The sequence below is a fragment of the Anguilla anguilla genome, chromosome 5, assembly GCF_013347855.1.
Source record: "Anguilla anguilla isolate fAngAng1 chromosome 5, fAngAng1.pri, whole genome shotgun sequence".
Classification (NCBI taxonomy): domain Eukaryota; kingdom Metazoa; phylum Chordata; class Actinopteri; order Anguilliformes; family Anguillidae; genus Anguilla; species Anguilla anguilla.
The window spans coordinates 13181907-13206372 of record NC_049205.1 but is presented as its reverse complement, the minus strand read 5'-3'; the positions used below and the strand labels follow the sequence as shown (position 1 = coordinate 13206372).

The 24466-nt window shown below is 41.7% G+C and overlaps 1 protein-coding gene across 4 annotated transcripts in view; it reads right to left on the bottom strand.

Annotated features, from left to right (window-relative positions):
- The window catches only part of npnta (nephronectin a), a 39511-nt gene that overhangs the window by 13062 nt on the left and 1983 nt on the right, over nucleotides 1-24466 (bottom strand). Inside the window, exons 2-7 of one of the 4 annotated variants that reach the window (XM_035419216.1) lie at nucleotides 20150-20250; nucleotides 16397-16447; nucleotides 13131-13223; nucleotides 7803-7892; nucleotides 3245-3364; nucleotides 1147-1266 (exon numbers count right to left, since the gene is read on the bottom strand). In XM_035419216.1, the coding sequence (XP_035275107.1) occupies nucleotides 1147-1266; nucleotides 3245-3364; nucleotides 7803-7892; nucleotides 13131-13223; nucleotides 16397-16447; nucleotides 20150-20250 (575 nt within the window). The remainder of the gene's footprint in view (nucleotides 1-1146; nucleotides 1267-3244; nucleotides 3365-7802; nucleotides 7893-13130; nucleotides 13224-16396; nucleotides 16448-20149; nucleotides 20251-24466) is intronic. The other 3 variants (XM_035419218.1, XM_035419217.1, XM_035419219.1) reach the window with 3 other exon arrangements.

Sequence of the window (24466 nt, the reverse complement as noted above, 5' to 3'; positions counted from 1 at the left end):
GAAAAATGAGATCTGATTAAAAATATTGGTAATAAACAACAAAGAACCAAGCCTCGATAATAAATCAGGAATTTTCAGTGCACAGAAATGATTTATCTCAATCGTGTTTGCTGCTCGATGAATAAAAAGTGAACTGCTTGTTTTGTAAAAAAAAGGTCACATTTTTTTCATAACACCGAGCAGCAGATGTTTGCAATTCCTTCGGTTTACAACAAAAATGAGAACAACGGCTTCAGGCTGTCAGGCTTCACAACTAGTAACTGAAGATCCTTCTCTTTCAAACAACTTTGAATGCGATTCCTTTTTAAAGTCCCCGCTCCCATTTTGAAGCTGTCAGCCTCCAAATTATTTCCAAAAAAAACACCTGTGACTCAGAATCTCCCCTTTCGCCTGATTCATGCTCGGTGGTTTTTGAAGTCCTGGCTTAACCTTGGGGGTGGTACACCAATCAAAGGTGACAATCAATGAATAACAGGCCGCTAAAGGGGTTACAACCTAGGTCTGACCAATGAGCGAAACATATACTTTAAAAGGATCTGAGTTAACAGCAGCAATTTGTCCTGCTCCGTCTGTGATTTATTGATCTTCACACCTACAGCTGTGGCATATCTGGAAGTAGAGGACTCAGTGGTTCTGGTCCAAATGAATCCTGGTGTATCCTCTCAAAAACACTAACATACCATACACACATCCTAAAAAATTCATTAGAATAGCAGTGGGAGGAGGCGCTGCCAAAAACCTCAAAGGCAATTAGACAGACGGAGACCAGAGCAGTATTTTAGCCACATATTGTTGTTTTTTTGTCATGAATGGTGGGCCTTGCTGAAATCTCTGAACCGTGTTTTTCTGGCCCAAATTTTCTTAATGTTGTCATCTACATTCCTTTGATCATTGCCTGACAATTAATCAATTTCACGACCAGGAAAAAAAATAAATAAATAAATGAAACACATTTTTCCTGTGTGAGAACAGATTATCCATGCAAATAAATTACAGAGTAAAAAGCATTTTGCACACACACACACACACACACACACACACACATGCACGTACACACGCACACACACACACACACGCATCCACACACACATGCATAAACACACACACACACACACACACACACACACGTGCCAGCAGTGCACATACCCACGCAGGTGCGGCCATCGGGGGCCAGCTGTAACCCGGGCGACGGGCACTGGCACCGCACCTCTCCTTTCATCACCTCGCAGCCGTACTGGCAGTTGGCCATGGCACACGTGCGGGCATCTGGAGAGGGAACAGAGAACAGGTAAGGGGCAACGCGGGAGCCATCCATATCATGTGTACCATGCACATGCACACGCACCGGCACCAGCACGCGTGCCTGCGATCGAGTCCCGACACATCATCCCCGATTCCGTGCGCGGCGAGAAGCTCAGAACTCAAACACAACATCACTTTTTTTCGCAGCCTTGGTGCAAACCTCTCAATATCACAGAGAGGCTCAGGGGAAGAAGCGGGAGATAGCCCCGGTGTTATTAGATTTCTCCTTCCCAGAAGCCGCTCCTCCTGCAGTGTACATCTGATGTCCTCCGTGCCTCCTCGCTCTCGCTCTCTGATTTATGTTTGCCGAGAGATCTCCGCGCCACGGCTCCGCTCACACTGAGTAACGGTCCTGCCGCAATCAGTCAGGCCGCTGCGCTTCCGCCATTACACAAAATCGCTCTGTGAAACTCTCCCGACTTCCCTTCACAAGAACATATTTTACTTTCGCTGCAAACGCAACAAATCACCGAGATACAGAGAGCCCTGTGAGATTACAAGTTACTTCATTGACCAGATAGCCGAGAAAGCAACAGCATTACCCTTCAATCATTTAAAGGACACAGAAATGTTGTTTACACATTCACTTATGTGATTTGCTCATTTATTTCACTTATTCTTAAGTCTCTCTCTCTCTCTCTCTCTCTCTCTCTCTCATTCTCTCAGGCAGGGTTGAGTTTGTGGACTCTAAACACCAGCAAGCCTTCATGGTTGTGTTGTGTAATGTAGACAGAGCATATTCACATCTTTGTCACAGTTTGCCAACACAGAGCGCAAAGCGCACACACACACACACACACACACACCTTGCAGGTAGGTATAGAAACACTTAAAATGCATTCGCAATTATAATCTCTCTCTCTCTCTCTCTCTCTCTCTCTCTCTCTCCAAACAATGCATTCTAGCATTGCCCTGATGGTAAGGGTTACACTGCAAATCCAGTTATTCTGCAGTTTAAAGAAAAAAAAAAGCCTTCGAAGGTGTTTGATGGATATTCTGATGCAGAGAGGCACTGAATAATTAAAGGCAGGCCTTCCAGCCATGCTGGACTTGGAATCAGATTGCAGAAATGCTCTCGTTCAGGAGAGAAGGCGCCGTCCGCATTCACACGCTCGCTATATCGTTAGTGGCCCCCATCAAAGGTTCACCATCTGCGATGATAAGATTGTGTATGGGACCGTGTTTGCAAAGGTGCGAGGGAAAAAAATCATTTATCTCCAAGGAGAATCTCAACCTCTTCAAAGTGCAGCTACTGCGTGGCAAGTCTAGACACCGCTTCAGCCCAGGGTATGAATACCTTGAGGCCAGCAATAAGCACAGCACATTACTCGAGGGCTGAAGTTCATCTCTCCCCCATATTTTTCATTTCAGTCGTCTTAAGTCACTCCTCAAGAATACGGTCTGCCTCCCCTCAGCCAGTCCTCAGTATTTATGGTCATTATTTTAGAACAACACTTCATCATATCCGTTTATCATGAAAAGAGTCTGACATAAATTCTATTTGTGGCCGCGGGGGCAAATTTCACAAGGGAAACTTCACCAGTTTCCCTTGTGAAAACTGGTAAAGACCAACCTGAGTGAACATTAGTAATGCGTTGGCTCAACTTGTATCCTGTCTTGTTCCTCTAGCACTTATTACACTTCTCCATCCAGCACTTATATTGCACCTGAATCACTGTCTTGATTCTGTAGCTCGTCGTCATGCCTCCTAGTTGGACTTACCATAACTTTCTGACCTTGCCTATGCTTACTGCGTGAACTGGACTCAATGTGCTCATGGCTACGGATAACTTACACAATGAGTATTCCACCTTATCGGACCGGTGTTTTGTAGTCGTTCCAATGACCTTCAGTATGCACTTATTGCACGTCGCTTTGGATAAAAGCCAAATAAATGTATTGGAATGTAATGTAATGGGAAAAGAAGGACAGAATGACTCACTTCCACATGTGCCGTCGGGCATCAGCATGTAGCCGTTGAGGCAGTAGCACTTGTAGCTGCCGTAGGTGTTCATGCACCTGTGTTTGCAGGGTCGGGGCTTCAGTCCGCACTCGTTGAGATCTGCAGGCAGGGAAGGAAGGGGTGGGGTCAAGGCTCCAGGATACAGGGCAATTAGCGTGGGTCAGAGGTCAGAGGTCAATCCCCCAACCTCCCCCATCTGTTTGTGTGAAGGTCGGATCATTGGCTCTGGGCGAGGAGGATGCTGTGTTTCAACAAGCCCACTCCCTCTCTCCTGCTTTTTTCTCTTCCTTTATTCTTTCACAGGAAATGGCGCAGCTCAAAGAAAGCGCTCATTACTCACAAAAGGTAAAATGCCTTCATTTATGCCTTCGTACCCACGACACTACGTAACTCTGTTAATTTCACCCTAATGACATTTAGATTAGTTCAATGCAGGTGTATTTAAATCATTATGCAGCTATAAATGTCTGAACACACCTACTAGCAGCCAAAGGAAAATATTATTAGAAAATGATAGTGCAGTAATGGGCGTTATTTATGGGGCAAGTATAACGCAATCGGAGTGCAACATATGACACGTGGTGTTCTCGAATTAAACTCAGATTGTTAGCATTCCCCGAAACACTTACCCTGCAAATGATTGAGAATTTTTGCCTGAGGTCATAAAGGGAACCATAGGATACCGGAAAAACTGTATCAGTGTTTCATCCCGCTGTTCGCTTTTTATTGAAATTTAAACTGCTCATACGGTTTCCCAGAACCATTTTAATCAGGACAGCAAATGGAAAATATTTGCTTTATATACAGTATACAGCAGATGCACTGCATGCTAACTGGCGTCTCATGCTTAATACACTTAGTGTTCTGTCTGTTGTCTTCAAAGCTCAATTTCTTTGATTACGTAAGTTCATTTGCTGGCAAGTTATGATTATTCTTAAGGGATCATTCTGTGTTTCTGGGCTATTTGATTCTGCATCACTTTACAACCATTATACTACAATGAATCACACCCAGACGGTTTCAAAATATCTCTCTTGCATTTGGAATCTGAAAAAAATCTAAAAAAGAATTATTAGAAAACAAAACATTGTGCAACAGTGGGGCAACTGCTGCTGTTTATTTTGGAGGAAAAAACAGCTTTAACTGGAAAAAGGAATAAATATTTTTAAAAAACTAAAACAAAACTAAAACACAGTCATAGTATATAAGCTATACCCCAAATATTTGCTGCTATTATGATGGTTAGGTGCAGCATAAGTCTATGTATAAGTGCAAGGGGGAAAAGAATGGTCCAAAAGCAAATGTAATAATGTAGAAAGTATATGAGAAGGCTCTAGGCCTTTGTTACTGCCAAATTAAACTTTGCATGTCTAACTGCACCAGTGGAAAACAGGAAACAAATGTTCAGGCACTAAGTCCATGCGCAATTTGATTATGACCACAAGACTCACTGTACAACCAGTACTGGAGAATATTCCCCAATAGCTTTTCAGCACTGTATTGTTTGGTAGCACCAAAAACTGACACAACCCTACTTGGAGTTCCATATCTGGTCAGTTACACAGAACATCTGTGGATACATCATAAATGCAAATGAGCAGTGGGTGTATAGTTGATGTATAATTTCCCAGTAGATCCAACCATTCATCCTAAAACCTTGGGTGGTCATAGCTACCTCCCCAGTACAACATCCCCACCTTCTCTAATGCACTTCAAGCGACATGGGGCCAGACAGGATCTCAAAAGCGGTCCTCTCCGGAACTTGTTCAGAGTGTCATCCCGACCCCAGTCGATGGCCCATTGAGGGGGTCAGGAGTGGTGAAGTGGTCTAATAATAAAATAACAACTGTATAAGTTACGGGGCCTTTTTTATTTTTTATTTTTTTTAAGCCACGCACGCTACGTGTTTCCGTGGTGTAATGGTGCCGTGTTAAAATAGACTGAGCACCGTACGCAAGCGACTGCCTGACCCACTTCAGAGTAAACGGCACCCACTTTTAGCTTCGGGAAAATGCCCGGAATGCATTCTTTGGAGTGGCACGCTCTGTATATTTGACAGATGATACCGTTTTTAAATAGATGAATGGCTCTTGGACTTCACTCCATATTCCACAAGGTTAATGTTAATTGGCCGGTTTGAGCCCTGTGACTCCTCGGAACGTCACGATCGTGGAGTGGTGAAAATGGAATGGGGGGGGGGTTGGGGAGAAAGGCCAGCGTTCACTGTCTCTATCCGCGCGCCTCAGTTCCACAAATCTAGGGTGACTTTAAAGGAGCTCAGGCTTATTTCATCCACACCTGATCCAGAACAAAATCAAGGCTTGAAGACTTCAGGGATCTCAAACTTTGTTATTTATGATCTTATATATCACAACTCATTCTGACACTTGCATATAGCAGGTTCTGAGGACAAAACACTATTTTAACCCACGTTTGTCTGATATTCAGACCATGCATTTAATTCAGAAAAAAAATAATGAGGTGTCAGAAAGATTTATTATTCAGGCTCAGTCAATTTGTGCTTCGTATGATGAAAAACTGAGCTTCACATTTTGCCTGCGAGATTGCAAATTCAGTCATAATTAAAGGGTGGCTTGAACCATAATTTAGAGAAAGTGACCCTTTCAAGCTAATCTATCGTGTTAATGCCACCACTTATTCTATTTTTTTCTGTTTTGAATGCACCAGATGCAACAAAGATATGCAAAGATATACAAAAGTTTTCTTTGTAATTAAAACAGTCAAAATATCTAACAAAGTCATAATAGTCATTTATTAATAGTAATAATAACAATAACTTCTTGTTGGGTAACATTAGTGTCATATAAATAAAAATGTTTAAGAAGATTGATCCAGTTCATGAGGACATTTTTCATGACTAACACCCTTATTGAACCCCCAAAGAACTGGAGTTCTTTATTTCCTTATTCCTTAAGATTTGTGGGTCTCTCAGGAGTACTGCACTGTTGGAACACACAAAAAAATTATATCAGTGTGTTCCCATTGGCTTTAGCCAGCCTACCCTTGCAACAGAATTCCCATCAAACACTGTCAACAGCGAGAGCAACTGTGAACAGTAAGAAGACAACAGCATGAAAGCACAACACCACCGTGACGACACGGATCTCCACCTGCACCAAGCTGGAAAAGCCAAAAGAAGATTATTCAGCTCTGAGCAGTAGCACATGCCAGAGAAGTAAGCGAGGGCGTTCTCCCTGGAAAAAGGGGGCGAGAGGGGAGAGGTTCTGAAAAAGAAGACAGCAGTCAGAGTGGTCAGCCGGCTTCAACACAGCGGGATGTGTGGGGCATTGTCTGGGATTCCACTGGAGACAAACTGTTGAAATCACATTAGCTGATGCATTAAGAGAAGTGATTTATTATCCATGTCTTACATGGTATGACATGTCTCCCCCCCCCCCCTCCCCCACACACACACACACACACACACACACATACGCATCACTATCACTGAAGGATTTAAGACACTGACAAGGAATGTGCTGGTCCTTATCAGTGCTGGTCACAATTGTATGCATTGTCTTGAGTGGGGGAACAGAATATGTGAACTCTTCTGGAATGAGGATAACTTAATTAGCGCACTAAAAAACTGAGTATAAAAAAGAGATAATTGAGATTTTTCTCCTTTCTAAAAAAACTAGTTGAAGGATCCTGGCCTGAAATAAAACAAAAAAAAATCTGGAGCATTTATCCAATTGGCAGCAATAGTGTAACTTGCTGTTAAATACCGTTACCATGGTTCCCTCATGGTTTTAGTTTCTGCCACGATTCTACCCACAGGTTTGCGATTGGAGAGGTTCCTAAAACTTTAGACCACAGCCATTAGGCTTTTTAGCTGTGGAATTTGCTCTACAAGCCGTTGCTTTGAACTGGCTCTGTTTTTCAAGCAGTTTGATGCCATGACCAAGGGCCATTAGATGACCCTCAAATTCCAAGGCACTGAAAAAAAAGATGTGTACCTATGTACTATACTTACAAACGCAGAACAAAATGTCTAAGATGAACTCAGTAAATGGTAACTCTGAAGGCATCTTAGTGTTTCAGCACTTCTTCCTTCAAATCTTCCTTCATTTTTCTATAATAGAACACACAGGATTTTAAAGTTTCTTCACAGCAGTACATACATTTCAGGCAACTAGAAAATCTACTATGCTAAAGGTGGCTACCCGCTATCATCAAACAATAGGGAGCAAATTGAAAAAAACAAAAAAAAAACAAGTATGAATGCATATGCACAAGATGGCCCTGAAACAAAATGCAACAAAGGACAGCACAGCAGCCTTTTTGAGCTACAATAAGGAGAAGGAGAGACGAAAGTCAACAGGAGAGAGGGATTCAGAGGCTCAGGAGGTGCCATTTCTTGGTGCAATGTCATGCTTGGAATTGGCATGTCATTCTGGCTGCCTGGCAAAGCACTGGCATCTGCTAGAGGAAGGAGGGCATTCAACCTCACTGAGGGTGAGCCATGCGGGGGGCAGGTGGAAGGCGGGGTTGCCTCACGATCAGTGGAATAGCTCACCCTCTGGAGGGACACCTGCTGGCTGGACGTCCGGGGGGAGAAAGATAGGAGGATGACTGTCCCATATTGGGGGGGTTAAATACTCCTCGTCTTCTCGAGAAGCCAGAGTGGGGGAAAAAACAGACAGCAAGTAGAGGAGTGAACAGAAACGCCTATCAGACAGCACTCACCAAACCACATTCCTGAGGGGGAGAATGACATTAGGCAGGAAAAGGGGGTGGTTGTGGGAGCCCAAGTTCACCAGACTCCCAATGTCACACCTTTTCAGTTTTCACCTTCAGCTTGTGTATAAAATAACAGCCATGCATGAATAATAGCACTTCATGTTTTACTATATATTCTTATTACCATGTCTTTCTCTTTTTCGACTTCAATGTCTCATCATGTACTTTTAATTGTAAATAACTTGAGGCTGCAATTCATTTCATGAAACCGTGGTATAAAAACATAAAATAAAAAAACAAACATTATTTTTAACTTATGAGACTTGTGATGGTGATCCTCGTCCTTCACTAGCTTTCATTAATGTGGTATCAAACTGAGAAAGATGAGAGGCCCACTTGCGCAGTGTTGCAAAGTTGGAATAGTTTAGGTGCTTTGTTGTCGTTTCAAAAAAAGATCTTTGTAACTCATCCAAACCCACACTAGTTGGCTTCTGTGTCCTCTCACCACAAACTTTCCCCAACATCCAAGTAACCAATGAAAGACAGCTACAAAAAGTGACCTTGAACAGGGGAGGGAGGGTGGGGTCCAGCAGAAAGATCAAATGCATTCTAATTGGACAATGCAGTGGGGTTATGACTAATTATATGATGACATGTATAGCATCAACTGTAATCCCAGCAGCTGCTTTTTACTTTCAACTTATAAATACCGTTCAGACGGCAGTGTGCGCCAACATTCGGGGTTCCAGACTACCAGAAACAAACACAACAAACTGTCCCAAAACAAACCAAAAAAACAGTATGAAATCTAAGCAGTTTCGAAAGCAGTGAACTCTGTTTTTGGCTTCATGCGTGTTTAGATGTAGCCAGAGGCCTACGCCAGTGCTGAGCTTTCAGCTCTACACTAATGGGAATGGAACAGGAAAGCTAATACAGGTGTGAGAGGACGGTCGACTGATGCTTGAATGGAGGACGATGATGTTTGAAGAGCTGATGCTAAGTGACATGTGGGAAAAAGCTTTGGGAATTTTAAAGAAACCACTGCGGACTTCATTTCTTTCTTTCTAAAAAAAAAAAAACAATACTGAATCACTATTCTCTAACAGAAGCCTTAGAGCATATAAGAGCGTCTGCAACATGGCAGGTAGACAGATGTAAAATAGAATGGAATAACTATTTTTCCCCAGGGAAACTTTGGGATATTCATGGAATATTCATTTGTCCCTATCCCGAGAAATAATCGTTTTATTAAAATGAGTTGATCTGTAAGGGGAAAAAATGTATTCCCCTTTCCACACCACTTCTGACCAAATTAGATTTTTAATTAGATTATTTGTTCTGGGAAATGTAGACCATCTGCTTTTTTAAACACCCACACAGCACAACGATTCATATGCTGCTTGCGACAATTTACAATTAAGTTGGAAGTCACTTGAAATGGGTGTCTACTCATTAAAAAACTACATTGTAAATGCCCTTTAAGACAATTTCCTATGCACCGCGTGCAAAATTTTAATCTATTAACCATATTCAGTTTTTTTTTTTGCTGTTCCTTTTCAGTTGTAATTCGATGTTACACTCTGGCTTGCGGTTTTGGTTCAGTTAGAGATTCACATGGCTCATTAATTCAGCTTTTCAGTGTTTAATAGTGGGGAGCCTCAAGCACACATTTTCAGAAGTTTGGGACTGGTGCTTTTTTTTCTGCATTGAAGAAAAAGATTGTCCCAACAAAAGGCCCATTTAAAAAGCTTTTACAGTGTTTCTCAAGAGCAAGATCATGCAAATTCTTATGAGGCTAATTGATAACGGATGACCGCATTATATTGAAAAGATATGTAGAGCTGGGAAATACAGGAACTGAGGTGTTCCATCTCACTTCCTATTGCATTGTCATGTGTAGTTTAAAAATGTGCACAAATAAATAAAAAAAATCAGCTCATTATCTCTTAAGGAATCAGAGAAAATGTATATTACTATATTTTAATTCCCTCTAGAAAATGTCGACAGTGAAGTTCCACTTGACAACAGCTGCAAATTGTACTACACTATATAAAATAGTGATTGCTTGATTGATTAATTGATTTATTAATTGATATTCCCAAATTCAGGAAACATTTTATTTGATCTACAGAGGACGAAAGATCTGTTGCATAGCATAGTACATTTCTGACATTTGGCATGTTTTCTTTGTTTCTGAGAGAGGGTGAGTTATGACCCCTCTCCGGTGCCCTTGAAAGTCTTGTCCCTGTCTTTCTGCCTGCTGCGGAGTTGAGGCGTAAGTAGCGTAGAGATTGCAGCCCTGCTTAGATCTTATTTCGGACCAGCCTCCCCCCGCATTCAGCCCTTTCATTCACTGCGGGTCCTCCCTCACGTTCCAGCACACCCGTCTACTGAACAGGAGGCTTTTCATGTTCATGTTAATCAAAGCGTGCCTCGGTCATGCTTCTGTCTTCGCGTTGCAGTGACCGAGGGAACTTGCGGTCACGCGTGTTTGTCTAATAGTGGATGAGCATACTTTCCTCTAGTGTACACAAAGAGGCATTTCTGGAGAAATGCATTCGTTCAATAGATGCCAAATTATAGTTGCAAAGTCAGATGATAGTGGAAAAACATAAATAATGTGTGACCAGGGCTTGGAAGCAAGCAGATTATGAGATTATGATGTAGCCAAGCTTGGCAGATAAAAAGATTTGGATTTAAAACTGCATACATTCTACATTCTATGAGGTTTTGTGTCTAATTATGGCATTTTCAAAATGTATTTTATTTTTTGTTGTTTTTGCATGTGAACTGTTGTAGTCTCACATAACTACAGACATCACATACTGTACATAAACATCACAGTAAAAATGCCACATTCTTCCAATTTAATTAAGGCCTACTAGCCTTAGACCTACAGTTTATTCATGGTTGCTTTCTCACTTTGTAGGTCAGTTTAAGTTTTCTATTATACCATTGTCCTACATTCAAAGCTGACAAATGATGTATCAATTTAATGTGCCATTTGCTTTTGAGACATGGCAATTGTAATAACATTTTGCTTGGTAAATTTAATTATATCAATAATGGCAATATGAGTGCACTGTGGAAGTTTTCTTGTTCATGGACCAATCACGCAGTTTGAAGCAGTCAAAAGGCTGCACCAAACCAAGGTGGTGTAAACCCTCTTAAAGGAGAAAGATGAGATGGCTAATTTCCACATTCCACTGAGGATTTTAAGTCCCTTGCTTTTTAATTACACAATATCCAATTGCTTTCTCGGGGCGAAAATTCCAAAAACAATTTCATACATCTAAATCCATTTCAGTGCCATTAAATGAAACATATAATTGCTTCTATCAGAGCTTTTCTGTGCTTTTCAGTAAGGTCTATCACCTCAGATAATACTGTGCACACTCATCTTAAATCCCTAAAGCTCTACCTCAAACCCATTTTCAATAATTCTCCAATATTTCAGGTTAGCCCAACCTCAACCCATGCAAATCACAATGTACTGTAACCTTGCAGAAGACATTTCCAAAAATAAACCCCCAATCTTGCCCCCCCGAGAGCTCAGAGACCAACCTGATACAACCAGTGCTGGACTCGATAATCTATCCAATGAAATTCAATATGTTAGTTTCACAGATGACATGGTGTAGTACGAGAAGTAATGTCCAGGTCATATGGCTGGATCCCAATCCACAACAGGTTTAGGAAGTTCCTGAATGACAGAGTTGTTTAAACGGGTCATGGAGATGGCTGCAGCAGCTCAATATGACAGCTTTGACTTCTGCTATACAACAGGAACACACTGGGTTGTTCAAACTGAAATGTTCTGAAATGTGGAATCCTTTTTTAATTATAATTGTATACCCATATTCCTAGCTACTATTATTTTGTAGACACGAACAACTCATGATTTAACTCAGTAACCAGTAATTAAACCAACTGTAATTAGGGTCTCATTAGAATTTTTTTTTCTTCTGCTTGGGCTTCCCAAGTGATGGCCCTCCTTTTTAGTGATTATCTTTGGCATATTTTGCAAGCTGATTTTGTTCTTACATTTTTTATAGGACATTCTGATATAAAACAGTGCAGGCAAATGTTTGCTCTCATGTTGGCAACCAGCAATGGTCTACCAAACACTTCGGTTTGATCCTGAACAGTTTTTTTTAGGTTATTTTAAAGTACCAATCACTTGCCAGCATAGGTGCATAGAAATGTGTACCTATGCAGGTAGTTGGCACAGGGCTAATTTGACACCACCATAGAACCCAGCCAGATACTAAAACTTCCACTGGGAAAACTACCACTTATAATCAGGCATCAACCAGCTTCTATTGGACTGGGATACTACTTCTGACCCAGTGATGTTTTGAGGGATGGGGAAGTTTTCAAATTATGTAATTGGTCTAACCACTGAAACCCACATTTAGGGAGTAAGCAATGATGCTGAACCATTCTATCATGAATTCACATTGTAATTCTTTCTGCTTACCGACAATTGGTTAGTTAATATGTATACTATATTTCATGAGGGAGACTATATATAATCAATAAATCAGTTATGATTAATATTCAGACTTGAACAGCACAGCAGTTTACTTAAAAAAGCACAATGCATTTTCACTTCATCTTTTAATCATTTTCATCCTACGCAATACTGAGATACTAAGATAACTCATGGAATTGCTGCTAATCTACATCCTATACAGCTGTCATAAACGGTGCTTTGCTATTCTGAATCAATTAGCAAAACGTAACCCACAGTGACACTGGCCACGTATTTTCAATTGGTACTTAAAGATTTGACATTTGAAACTTTGTCAGCAAGCAAGCAACCCTTGCTGCACTGAATAATGTTATCTGCCTCTCAGTAAGGTTTAGAATTCTGATAAAGAGTACGAGTACACATGGATAGTTCTAAAGAAAGGTGCTATTTGGCAGTCGCAATCCCAGCTGAACAGATTATTCAGACATAACAGACACCTTTTTTTTTGGGCTGGACTTATCAATCCAGTTGATGCAGAGAAGGCGGAGGGCTTGGGCAATAACAGCACTTTCTCCCGCTGTTACACTGGGCTGCGAGGATGACCTCTCAACCCCCCCTCGGCGGTCCGCAGTCAGTCCGGACACGCCGAACGCATTACAATTATTTCGGAGTACCCGAGCGCTGGCCTACCTTGATTGCAGGTCTTTCCGGTGTACCCGGGGAAGCACTTGCACTTGTTTGGCCCGACGCACTCCCCGTGCTTGCAGCCGTGCTGACAGACAGCTGTAGGGCAGCCAAAAAAACAAGAGAGATAAGGGACGTCCAACGGCACGCAGTTGCACTGATAACTACCCCATATAAACGCTCCATCCATCATCATCATCGTTTTTATGTCTTCTTGCTGTGCAGCAGTCCAGCACCAGCCGAGCCTCCATAAAAGCAGAAGCCAATGTGCTATTCAGTATGTATTTATTTTGATATCTGTGCCATTGGGTCTTAATCTGTGGGTTAGAGGCCAGAAAACTGGCCCCTGGGATGTTTTCACTGAGCCACAAAGACATTGATAACAGGGGCCCCAATAATGAGACTGCAAGTATTATTAATACCAGTAAAACATATTAGTGCTCAAGATCCTTCAAAACACATTCAAGGCAATTTAATCCACATTTTACAGTCTAACTAGCATTTCGTACATGTTCAGTTAAGCAGATTTATATACAGTATTGTAGTGATAGCAATAAGGCACACTTGGGTCATCATTGGTAGGTAGGCATTTGTTTCGCAAATTCATGAGCAAATAGGCTGTTTATGGCTTTTGTATTACATGTTTGGGAAAAACAATGAATCCAACTATACTATCCAACTGTTCAATCGCAGCTCTTTCCAAATGTATCTGTGGAACCTACCTTTTCCTTGATGATTTTAGTCCCATCAAACCAAACTACCACTAAATTGCCCTGGACCTGTACCTTCTGCAATAAAAGTCCCTCATTCCAAATCTTTCACTCCTTTCATGTAATACCAGCCATGTCTGCACATCCATATACAGTAAACAAGATATCCTGTGGCAAGCTCCACATGACATTATGAAAGGCAGCAACAAGTCATGGTGATTAGTATTCATTCATTATGTGGGTTACATGCATCTGCATGGCTGGGTGCAGTAGCTTAATCCAAAATTATTATCCCAGGATTAGAAAGTCTCCATTTAGGGGAAATGACATGTGATATGATGAATTGATAATAAGCAAAAACAGAATCTGATGGTAAAATAACTATCAACCATGACAGCCAACAGCTGGGAGACCGGTAGTGACTCACAGCAGAAAGTAAATAAATAAAGATAAAACTCTTTGAATGCTAGAAACCATTCAGCCATGAGGATCGTATAACTTTATAACACCTTTTCCGCTCATAGCCAAACACTCATTTTTTTTATTTGACGGTGATGTTTTCTGAATGCTAAGCAGACCTGACGTGTGGGATGCAGCCAAGTGTTGCTAATTACCATTAAAAGCATCATTGAGTGTGTCACAATATGGGGCAATTTGAGCAATTAATTATCTCTGCCATTTAGATAGAGACAACAATCGAGAACTGCACTTTCTGTCTGATGGAAAACATGAATTGCTGGTTTGCATTTAACAAGCTCCCGAATAAGTGCATCTGTGACAGAAATAAATAGGCCTAAATTCATATTTATTTAAACTATAGCCACTGAAACGTGTGAACCTGTTAACGGATATTTTGGAATCCTAACACTTCTGAGTGTTTAAATCCAGTAGCGGCGAAGTTCAGCTATTACTCCCATTTGTCAAGCTAACTGGCCAGGTGTCGACTTGCTATGCTTAATGACATCATCACTACCCCTGCAGTGGGTTCTATGGAACATTCTTTTGAGTGAATACCCCGCAAGGAATGTTGTTTTCTTTTTTTGACTGTACAGACACATAGCTTATTCTGTGTGAGCCGGTGTCTGTGTGTATGTGTGTTGCTATAGTACAGCAATACTCTAATGGTGTGAAATGTAAATAATCCTTAGGTGGATTATGGTTATTGATTGCACTTGACACCCAGTCATAGCTTTAAAAACAACTCAAGCTTGAACCTGCATTTTTCAGCTTGACGTGGTCTGAATATCCCCTTGTCTAGTAAGAGACACTGTTCATTGTGGCATTCACTGGCATTAGTCTGGCTCTTTTTTCCCTTAAGCAGATAATATAATCAAGGGCCTTTCACTTCATTGGATTGTGTAATCTAATCAAGAGACCCTGTTAACCTACTTTAAAAAACCTATGATATAAGATAGGGTGTTGAAGGCCAGACCGTTAAAACCTCAGTCACAAGATTAAGGCTCTGATTAACTAGAAGGGTAAAAGTACAGAGTAAAATGTAGCCCCTAATTTGGTCGTAAGAGAAATCCTGCCAAATATGGAAATATATAAATTTAAAGTACTCAAAGTTGATCTGGGCTGGCTCCTTGTCAAGTCAGATGATTCCCGATTAAATCCGATGGAACCATTTATTACTACTGGCAATAATGTGCAGTCATGAGCAAAGTTTTATTTATACATATTTATGTAGGCCAACAGAAAAAGAGCATGCTCAGAAGAAGCCAATCCATGCTTTTGGTTCAGAGAAGGGCAGCTTCTTTTAATAAAGAGTCAGCTGAGAAAATATCCTGTATTCGTTTACCTCATCAAAATCTGTCTTGTTCTAAATTAGCCCCTATGACCGCATAGGCTTACGTATGTCTCACTTTTCTCTTGCGCCCAATTACAACATAGATCATCACTGCCCTTAAAACCTCCCCCACTTATTGGACTTTTTGAATTTCCACTGATTGATAACCCATCTCTTTATGTCAAGGCATGCATCTGCAGTTATCACTTGTGACAATGTTTAATTGGTGAAATTACAGATTACCAAAAACAGTAAATGTCTGAAGGGCAAAAAGTGATACCCATAGACCATTTTTTATATTATTATTATTATTATTACTGTTGTTGTTGTTGTTGTTGTTGTTGTTGTTACATACATACATACATATGCTACGTTTACTTTACATTGACTGGAGGGTTTGAATAAGAAGGCTTTCTTCAGAAAAGCACCATGTTTGTGATGCAAGTTAATGACTAAGCAGGAAACTGACTTAAATAGGCTTGAGGACAAAATCAAAGCTCATTGACTGAAAAAGGCTGACATTCATTTCACGTATGTTGACACAAACAGTGGCAGTGAAAAATGCAAGGTGTTTGCAAGGGGGGGGGGGGTGGGGGGTGGCCTGAGGGGGGTGGGGGGGGTGGGGGGTGGCCTGAGGGGGGTGGGGGGGTGGGTTGAAGAGAAATATTTGCTCCTGGAGGGGTGCTAAATATAATAAGTTAACCGAGGATTCAGAGGACGTGCCTTCAGGACACAACTTGCCAAGATTATTTCAAGAAATATGTTGAGCTAACCTTGGGGCCGGCACCTTATCCTGGCTACCCTGTGCGTTAAGACGAAGAGGGCTGGAAAACAAATGTCCAAAAAAAGAAATTCCAGGCTTTTCTCTTAAAAAAAGAAAACATGAAAGGAGGCTGTACTTGGTCCCTGGACAAGCAAGCATTCCTAAAACCTTACAAACACAAACAGTCTCAAACAGTCATGCAGTACAGGCTTATAAAGATCTACTTTCAACTTCCATTTATAAAAGTATATTAAAAAGTGCATAAGTATTTATTTAATTATATATTATGAAATAATGTTTTTCTGCTGGAGTGTAAGATGCCTCCCAGCCACTTTTTTTATTAATCAATTATATTTTGTAAGACAGCGCATTCAACATTTTTACATTCAATTAAACAATGAGGAAAAACAAATTCACCACATTTTAAGGACACAGTATCGATTCTCCATCCATCTATATATTTCATCTATTTAAAAGAATTTGTGGATGTGTTTCAGTAATGATTATTTTTGATGTTTCCCCAAACTAAGGGATTTCATTATATTCTTTACTTAAACTGCAAAGTTATATCCTGACTAAATAAATGTGGGAGTTTTATGTTTTTCTCCAAGGCATGATCCACCGTGGAATGGTCCAAGAATCACTGTGGAATTACACATTCCTTGTGAGATCAAAGCCAAAGACTAGAGGAACTGATATGAGGCTTGAACTTTCAGTTCAAACCCAGATCATGTCTCCAGCATAACCTTAATAGGATGTGTTCAACAATCTCCAGGTATTCTGTGTCAGGGTTCTTTAATCTCTAGGTCCCTTGAAATGGCTACCCAATTCCTGAGAACGCCATCTCAGATTCATTTAACTCAGGACCTTCTGGGGCCCTTATTTCAAATCCTCTGTTCTACAGCATTTATACATGTACATAATTTGATGAATAGTATTTATTTATTTATTTATTTATTTATTTATTTATTTATTTATTTATTTACTCATTTATTCATTTATAGTCAGGCACCTCTTCACTGATTTTAATATATTCATTATGTTTTTCAGAACATATTGAGCCAGTTAGAAAAGAAAAGCCAGTGTGTACATAGCTACCTGGGTACAGCACAAGCATGTCTTCTCCCATTTAGGTGGCTATACAGCGTGTCAAGGTGCTACAAATGGAACCCGTCGGTAATCGAGCACAAAGTTGGACCGCCTCGGTTACTGAGGCTTGAAATTTGGCGGGACGATTCATTAGGTTCCTCATTCTTCGCGAGCAGTGAACCCGCTCAGCTTGCTGAACTCTGCGGCGGGGACAGCCGTGACCTGATAGCGGCGATCTAATCGCGCTCCCCAACTGACCGCTGTTATATTTGCGATGGCCGCTGTCTTCTGCGAGGGCCCCCGGAACCTGAGGAGGTCAGTGATTGAGTTCTGGTGGCGGTATTTTTTTCCTTTTTCTTTTGTGGTGCTTGGGGACTGTCGTGTTGAGAGCGTTTTGAGGAATTGGATAACAAACAGCACTCTGTGCCTTCTTTCAGCGGTTAACTAGCCATGAGGATGGGAGGTGATACTGTTACCTTAAACGTGTGGTGGGGTGAGAGAAGCATTTTATGGAAGGGCATGTTTTTGGGTGAAATCATTCAACAGGCAACACATGTCATTTTGGCGCCAGCCCAATGAAACCAACAGTTAGAGCAGATCCTGTCAAAAGTGTTTAACCGCCTGGAAAAGAAAATAACTTTTTTGCTGCTGTGCATTTCATTAATTTATTTTACATTTGATGCAAGAATCTACTCAATACATTAGGCTCCATGTTATACGCAATGCAGAAGCATGCCCTAGAGAGCCCATACTTTGTGTGGCTGTATATGGGCAGGATCAGTTGGTAAAAAAAAACAGGCCCAGCCAATGCACTTGTATGATACAGTACCCTCCTTTAAATTAACATGGGCCACACACAAGCTTGTCACTGGGCATTTATTTTTTTACAGGAACATGGAGCTTTAGCACTAAAGGCTCGGTGAAGCATAGACGTATGGTGAGGGTAGGCTCGACTCTGACCTGCTACACGCCCAAACAAATGGCTGCCATAACGACAGGAGTGTTCCACGGCTCTGTGAACACCGCTTTGCCCCACCGCGAGCGGCCCTGGTGACCGGCCACTCTCCAGCTCTGTTCTCTCAAACAGGGTTTAGGCTGGAATGTCGTTAGCACAACTTGTATTTCTCAAATGGTGAAAGATTGCCGAGGAACAAGGTCAGCATGCCACGAGTTACACGCTAACTTGACAGGCATGCGCCCAGTGACGCATACTAGGACTTGGCCACTGTGCTGAACGTATGTGCTCTGCACACTTACACAAGAATTCATGTTCTCCTATTGGCTTAGAGAGCAGAGCGCTGGGCGATATTCAACAGTCATCTGCTGTTGGAACCATAATCTTTGCCATCCATTGTTTGGACTGGAAGAACATTTCTGTTTCAGAAAAATAAACACTTTTGACAGGAACTGTTGCGCCGAATGCGCTTTTTAAAAAATCTCTAAATACATAAAGCGGGACAGAAAAGCACAGCATTAGTGCCAACATATTTGACAACACATGAGATAAATACAAGCACATGACAAGGAAAATGGCAATTTGTGTGTCAGGGCAGTGACTTATAAACTGCATGAAATGAGGAAAACAGCAGCAGCACGGTTGAGAGAGTGTTAACGATTAGTTAGGGCTTAAAGGCAGTTGTGACAGCGTGCAGCCTCTCCTCTAAATGTACACGCAAGCCGCAATTTATCACACTTCCGTAGCAAGCGACAGCTGAAACTCATGCAGCAGCCATGCAGGGTGTCTCAAATGTGTCAGCCTGTGAATTTGGAAACATGTCATGAAAATATAAAACTTTTTCAACAAATACTCGGCTCCACAGAGCTTTTTTGAAGGTATCTAGAGAAAGTAAGCTGTACAGATACCAAAAATGCCCATGGCAATTTTCCAAAAACCTGTTTCTCACTCGACCATTGAAAAACCAGTGAAACTCCTGATATAACTGATTGTCCTCAAGATTTCATTTTATCTCTTGTACACCTATTGACAATAGAACGATATCTATCCTGGTACAATGCTTTTGTGAAGTTACTTAGATCTGTAAATCACTCTCATTCATAGCTACCCTGCAGTTACAGTTCATCTATCTGTGAGCTCAACTGAATTACAGCTTTTGTGTATCCATAAAAGACGCCTTGTACATAACCAACGCTTGATGGAAACGATCAGCTAGAAGAAATGAAACACATAACTGTGTTTTAAAGCAGCTGCCATACCAATCACTTCAACAGGAAAGCGTTCCCTCTTCATTTTCCAAATGGCAAGCAGACTTGACTGCATCGCAGCATGGATTGTGTGCAATTTTAAGATACAGTACCCTCCCTTTTAATTAACAAGGGCCAAACACAAGCTTGTCACTGAGAAGTAATTTCCAACATTAGCACTAAAGCACTAAAGACTAGGTGAAGCATAGATATGGTGAGGGTAGACTTGACTGAATCACAGCATGGACACTGCATGTCTGTTTATATGCCAGCTATATTCTACGGGAATCAATCTTTGCCCAAAGATTGTCCTGTTTCATTACTGCCAATATTAAACCCCTGTGTGTGTGTTTGTGTGTACCAGAGAGCCCCGGTTATTGCTTCTGAACTACACTGATAAGGTTAAAGCGAACACAAAGTGTAGAAGCCCCAGCTAGGCCCGATTCGTCCCCAAAAAAGCAGCAGTACTCACGCTGACAGTGGCCCCAGGAGCGCCGGGTCCATCCCCAGCAGCAGTCGATCCTCGCACCGTAACGGCAAAGCCCATTGGAGGAGGCCATCTGCCTGGGCCACCTGTCAGAGAGGAGCTGTGTCAGGTCACGGCCAATAAAACACTCGCTAAAACCCCAGCTCCATCACCACCAGGGCCTATCCATCCACAGCAGACTTTCATCCTGCGGCGTTGCATGGATGCCATGGGATTTTCTTTTCTTTTCTTTTCACGCCAGCAGCCAGAATCCAGAGGTGCCCGCAAGCCCGTCTTTCACAGTAAATATATCAGCTGGATCAGGACCAGAAACGGGCGCATTCGGAGGTCCACGGCAATAACACGATCAATTAAACATGCAATGAAACCCGGGGAAGCGTCGTGTTTTTCCCCCCACCTCCAACCTCCCCCCCCCCCCACCCGTTAGTCCCTTAGGATGACCCGTAAAAACTCGGCATCAGCAAAAGAAGCACTTCTTCTCCTTTTGTTTTTCTTAACAAACTGATAAAAGGAGACATTCCGGTCCCGGCCCAGGAAGATTACCGGAGGACGCGTTCAGCCAAATGACTTTCTGAGGTCAGGTCCGAACCGCGGCAGGTAATAGGCTCGATACGATCTGACAGGAACAACGTGTCCTGCTTTCATCCCCGGGTCAGTGTCACTTTTATCTGCATCTCTGGAGAGACTGTCATCAGGAGAAGAGCACTGAAACACGCGGGGTATAAAGAAGGATTGTGTAACTTGGCTGTAATCTCGGTCTCCGCACAGCTGCCCATGGGTAGCAGCCTGTTGCAGAATAACAGAGGACGTATTTGAGTGGGGTGCCTGTACAGGACGCTAGCCAAACACTTTGGAATGCTGCACCCTTTGTTAAAGAATGTGCACAAGAGCATATAAAAATTGCTATGCTATGTTTTTTTATAGTAAACTTTTTAAAAAAAATTTTCTTCCAATATGTTATCTTGTAAAAATCTGTCAAATATTTAAACCTCCTTAGTGTGGAGGTAAATTACACAAACGTTTCAAAACGTTTCTGGACAGAATTTAAGAACCATGCCTGTTTAAATTTTTTATTTTTATTTTTAAAGGCAATGTTCACAGTTTTAGCTATGATGCAAACTCATTTTTGGTCAAATGAAAGAGAAGACTGCATTCTGGTGTTGCCGTGAGCACCACCTGTGCCACATTACCATAAGTGCACTGCTGCCTCCAAACTGAAGTAATAAGGTGTATTCAGGGCACGCTCTGCGAGCTCTCTGGGCCAGATCGTCTCCATTGCCAAGTGATGAAATGCTAATGTTCCCGTGCTGTCACTCAACTTCCTGGAACCTGACTTCAAAACGTAACCGGGAATGACACCCAGAGAGAAACAGTTTGCCTGCTGTCTTTCGGGGCGGGAAAAAACCCAAACAGTCCACAGAGAAGCATAGGGAATGCAATGCAGTTCTGCGTCTGGCGGTCACATTATTGCCAGATGCCATTTATATGCCCCTGCAGGCCGCCCATGCCCACCAATCAAAAACCTGGAAGGGCATCATGTGAGGCTGTAATCCCTATTAAGCAAATGTACCAAATTCACCAATTACCAAGTAATATATTTCCAATCCCTGTTTGCAAACCATCAGTGCAAGAAGTGTTTTGAGTGTGACTACTGGCAACAAGCCATGCATTAAAATTTAGGAGAATGCTTGGTCATAACATGAATAATTAAACAACATCATGGATATTATTCAGCAGTTATTCTTTATGCCCCCATAAAATGAATAAGCATTCTGGTCTAATAGTGGTGTCAGCTTGCCAGCTGAAAGCTTATGGTAATGCATTTGCCCACAAGCGTTTTTTTGGGGGGGCTAAACTGCAAGACGATCTGGTGCTTGGGTATCAGAACAAGTGATGCAAATGAACAAGGAGTGCAGCTTATAAAAGCCAGGAGAGATTAATCACGTGCCAACATAGCAGGCAGCAACCTCCACGAGGCACCAAGGGAGGCATACAGACTGAGACATGAGCTCACACACACACGCGCACAGACATGCACACACACACACACACACACACACGCAGACACACGGACACACACACACACACACACACACACACACGCGCGCGCAAGCACCAGACACAATACTCTAAAAGTAACAGCTTCATTTACTTCAGCAACTGGACTGTCACAACAAGTGTTATTGCCAGCACACCAAGTCAAGGAGCCAAAAGTCCCTCAACAGACTAATCAATCTGCCTCAAAAGAGAATATTGAGCCACTTGCTTGTTAAATATGACTGAGCCTCATTCCATTGCAGTGAAGCTATTTACTTGCATGCAATATGCTGTATATGTGCTTTCCATTTACAGTAGGTTTTGCGTTTGATTCTAGAAATTTAGCTGTAAAAATAACATGTTGTTTTAAAGTAATTAGTGCTATGATTTTAGTTTTAGTAGTTGAACATTCAGTGACGGGTATACTACAATTAATTAGAGATCACGGTATGTTATAAGGCATACATTTTATACTTAGGTTATATCCATGTAGGCCTAAGTGTATTATCCAAGCATTGGTGTAGATGAATTGCGATAATAATCGACTAGATTAAATTTGCATGTCCATATTCATGGCCTTCCTTCTGTGAAAAGCCATTTATTTGTACTCTTCAGTGTAACTCTCAGTCTTCTGGGGCCTTTGCAAGCTCTTATTAAGAGCAGAAAGCAAGGTGAAGTCTGCTGCAGGCCCCAATGGGTCAAGTGGGAGGGATATTGGAAAGAAGTGCTTAAGGAACCTCACAATTGTCTCTAATAGCAGCAGAAATTGGTTTGACCACAAACAAATTAATTTCCACAGCAACAGCATGAGCATCCACATATGGCTTCTGTGTCAAGGAGAGAATGACCACACTCCAGAATGTGTCCCCCCCTAGCAGAAAGGTATGCTGTGTCTGTGTTTGTATCTTGCGGGGTGTGGGGTGTGTGTGTGTGTGTGTCGGGGAGGGGGGGGGGGGGGGGGGGGGGGTTACAAAGACACAGCGAATGGGAATAAGAGAGAGAGAGAGAAAGGGGATTGAGCAACTATGAATCAGAGACACAAATGGGCTAAGCACAATGTTTTAATCCCAGTACCCCACAAGCTCTCCATAAACTCACTGTATATAAGTAATCCCCTTTCAATCCCCTTTCAAGTGACTATGTATAAATTAGAAGCAAAACAAAATGTTTTTAAGCATTTATTCAAGAAGCCAAAGACTTAATTTGGGGGTAAAGGTACTTTCCCTCCAGCAAGAGTGTGATTTACAACCACAACCAGAAAGATTAACACGAACAAAGTCAAATATGACATAGACATATGACCAGACATATTAAATTACATCATCAGGAAATTAAAAACTTAAAGGTATTTCCCATCATTTGAGATAGTGTACTTATAAATATTATCCTATTAGACCACACACGGGTAGTATTTCTTGAAAGAATATCAATAAAAGCCTGAAGTGTGATTGTACTTCTATATTATGTTGAACCATCATCTCAATTTATACCCATAACATACGACTGTATTTAAAAGTTTTATGATTCCTTATAATCATAACATTATTATGATTACTACCATACTTCATTAAAACTGTACAAATCTGTACTTGTACAAATCTAGTGGTGCAGAATTCCTGACAAGCTATCCCTCAAGCCAAGCTTGGGCCATTAGATACTACTGTGCACAGCCGCACGTGAACCCTGTTGATAATAAATGGTTTTTTCTCACAGTATTCTCAGGGGATATTCTTTCTATGAATTTAGATCGAGGCAGTGAAGCAGGTTTATAACCAGGGAAATTGGCAAATAATGGCCCATGTGACAACCTCGCTCCATCAGTCCCGCCATTAATAACTTATGCCGCTGGGTTAATCTAAATGCTCATTATGGTCAGCCCTACACTTGATGAAAAACCATTACACTTCAACAGACCGTGCTCACGGAACAGAGCCGGCGCGTCACTCTCGGAATCCCGGCCTGAGATACCTCGGCAGATCGCGGGCTTTAAACAGGTTATCGATTGACAAGACATTGCTGGAAAAGCGGCCTCAAAAATTTGACCACTACATGCGTTAGACTTGTACAGCCAGAATTGACCACTGAGGATATCTAACTGGCACTGAGACGTTCGCGCCACAATCACCTTTTTTCTGAAAATCTGTCATTCTTACAAGTAAATTGTATATCTACCAGGCCACTTGAGGCAATGTACATCTTCGGGAACAGACACGGATGAATAGGCTAATAATGAAGCTATGAAACCAGTAAATCCCCTTGCAAATA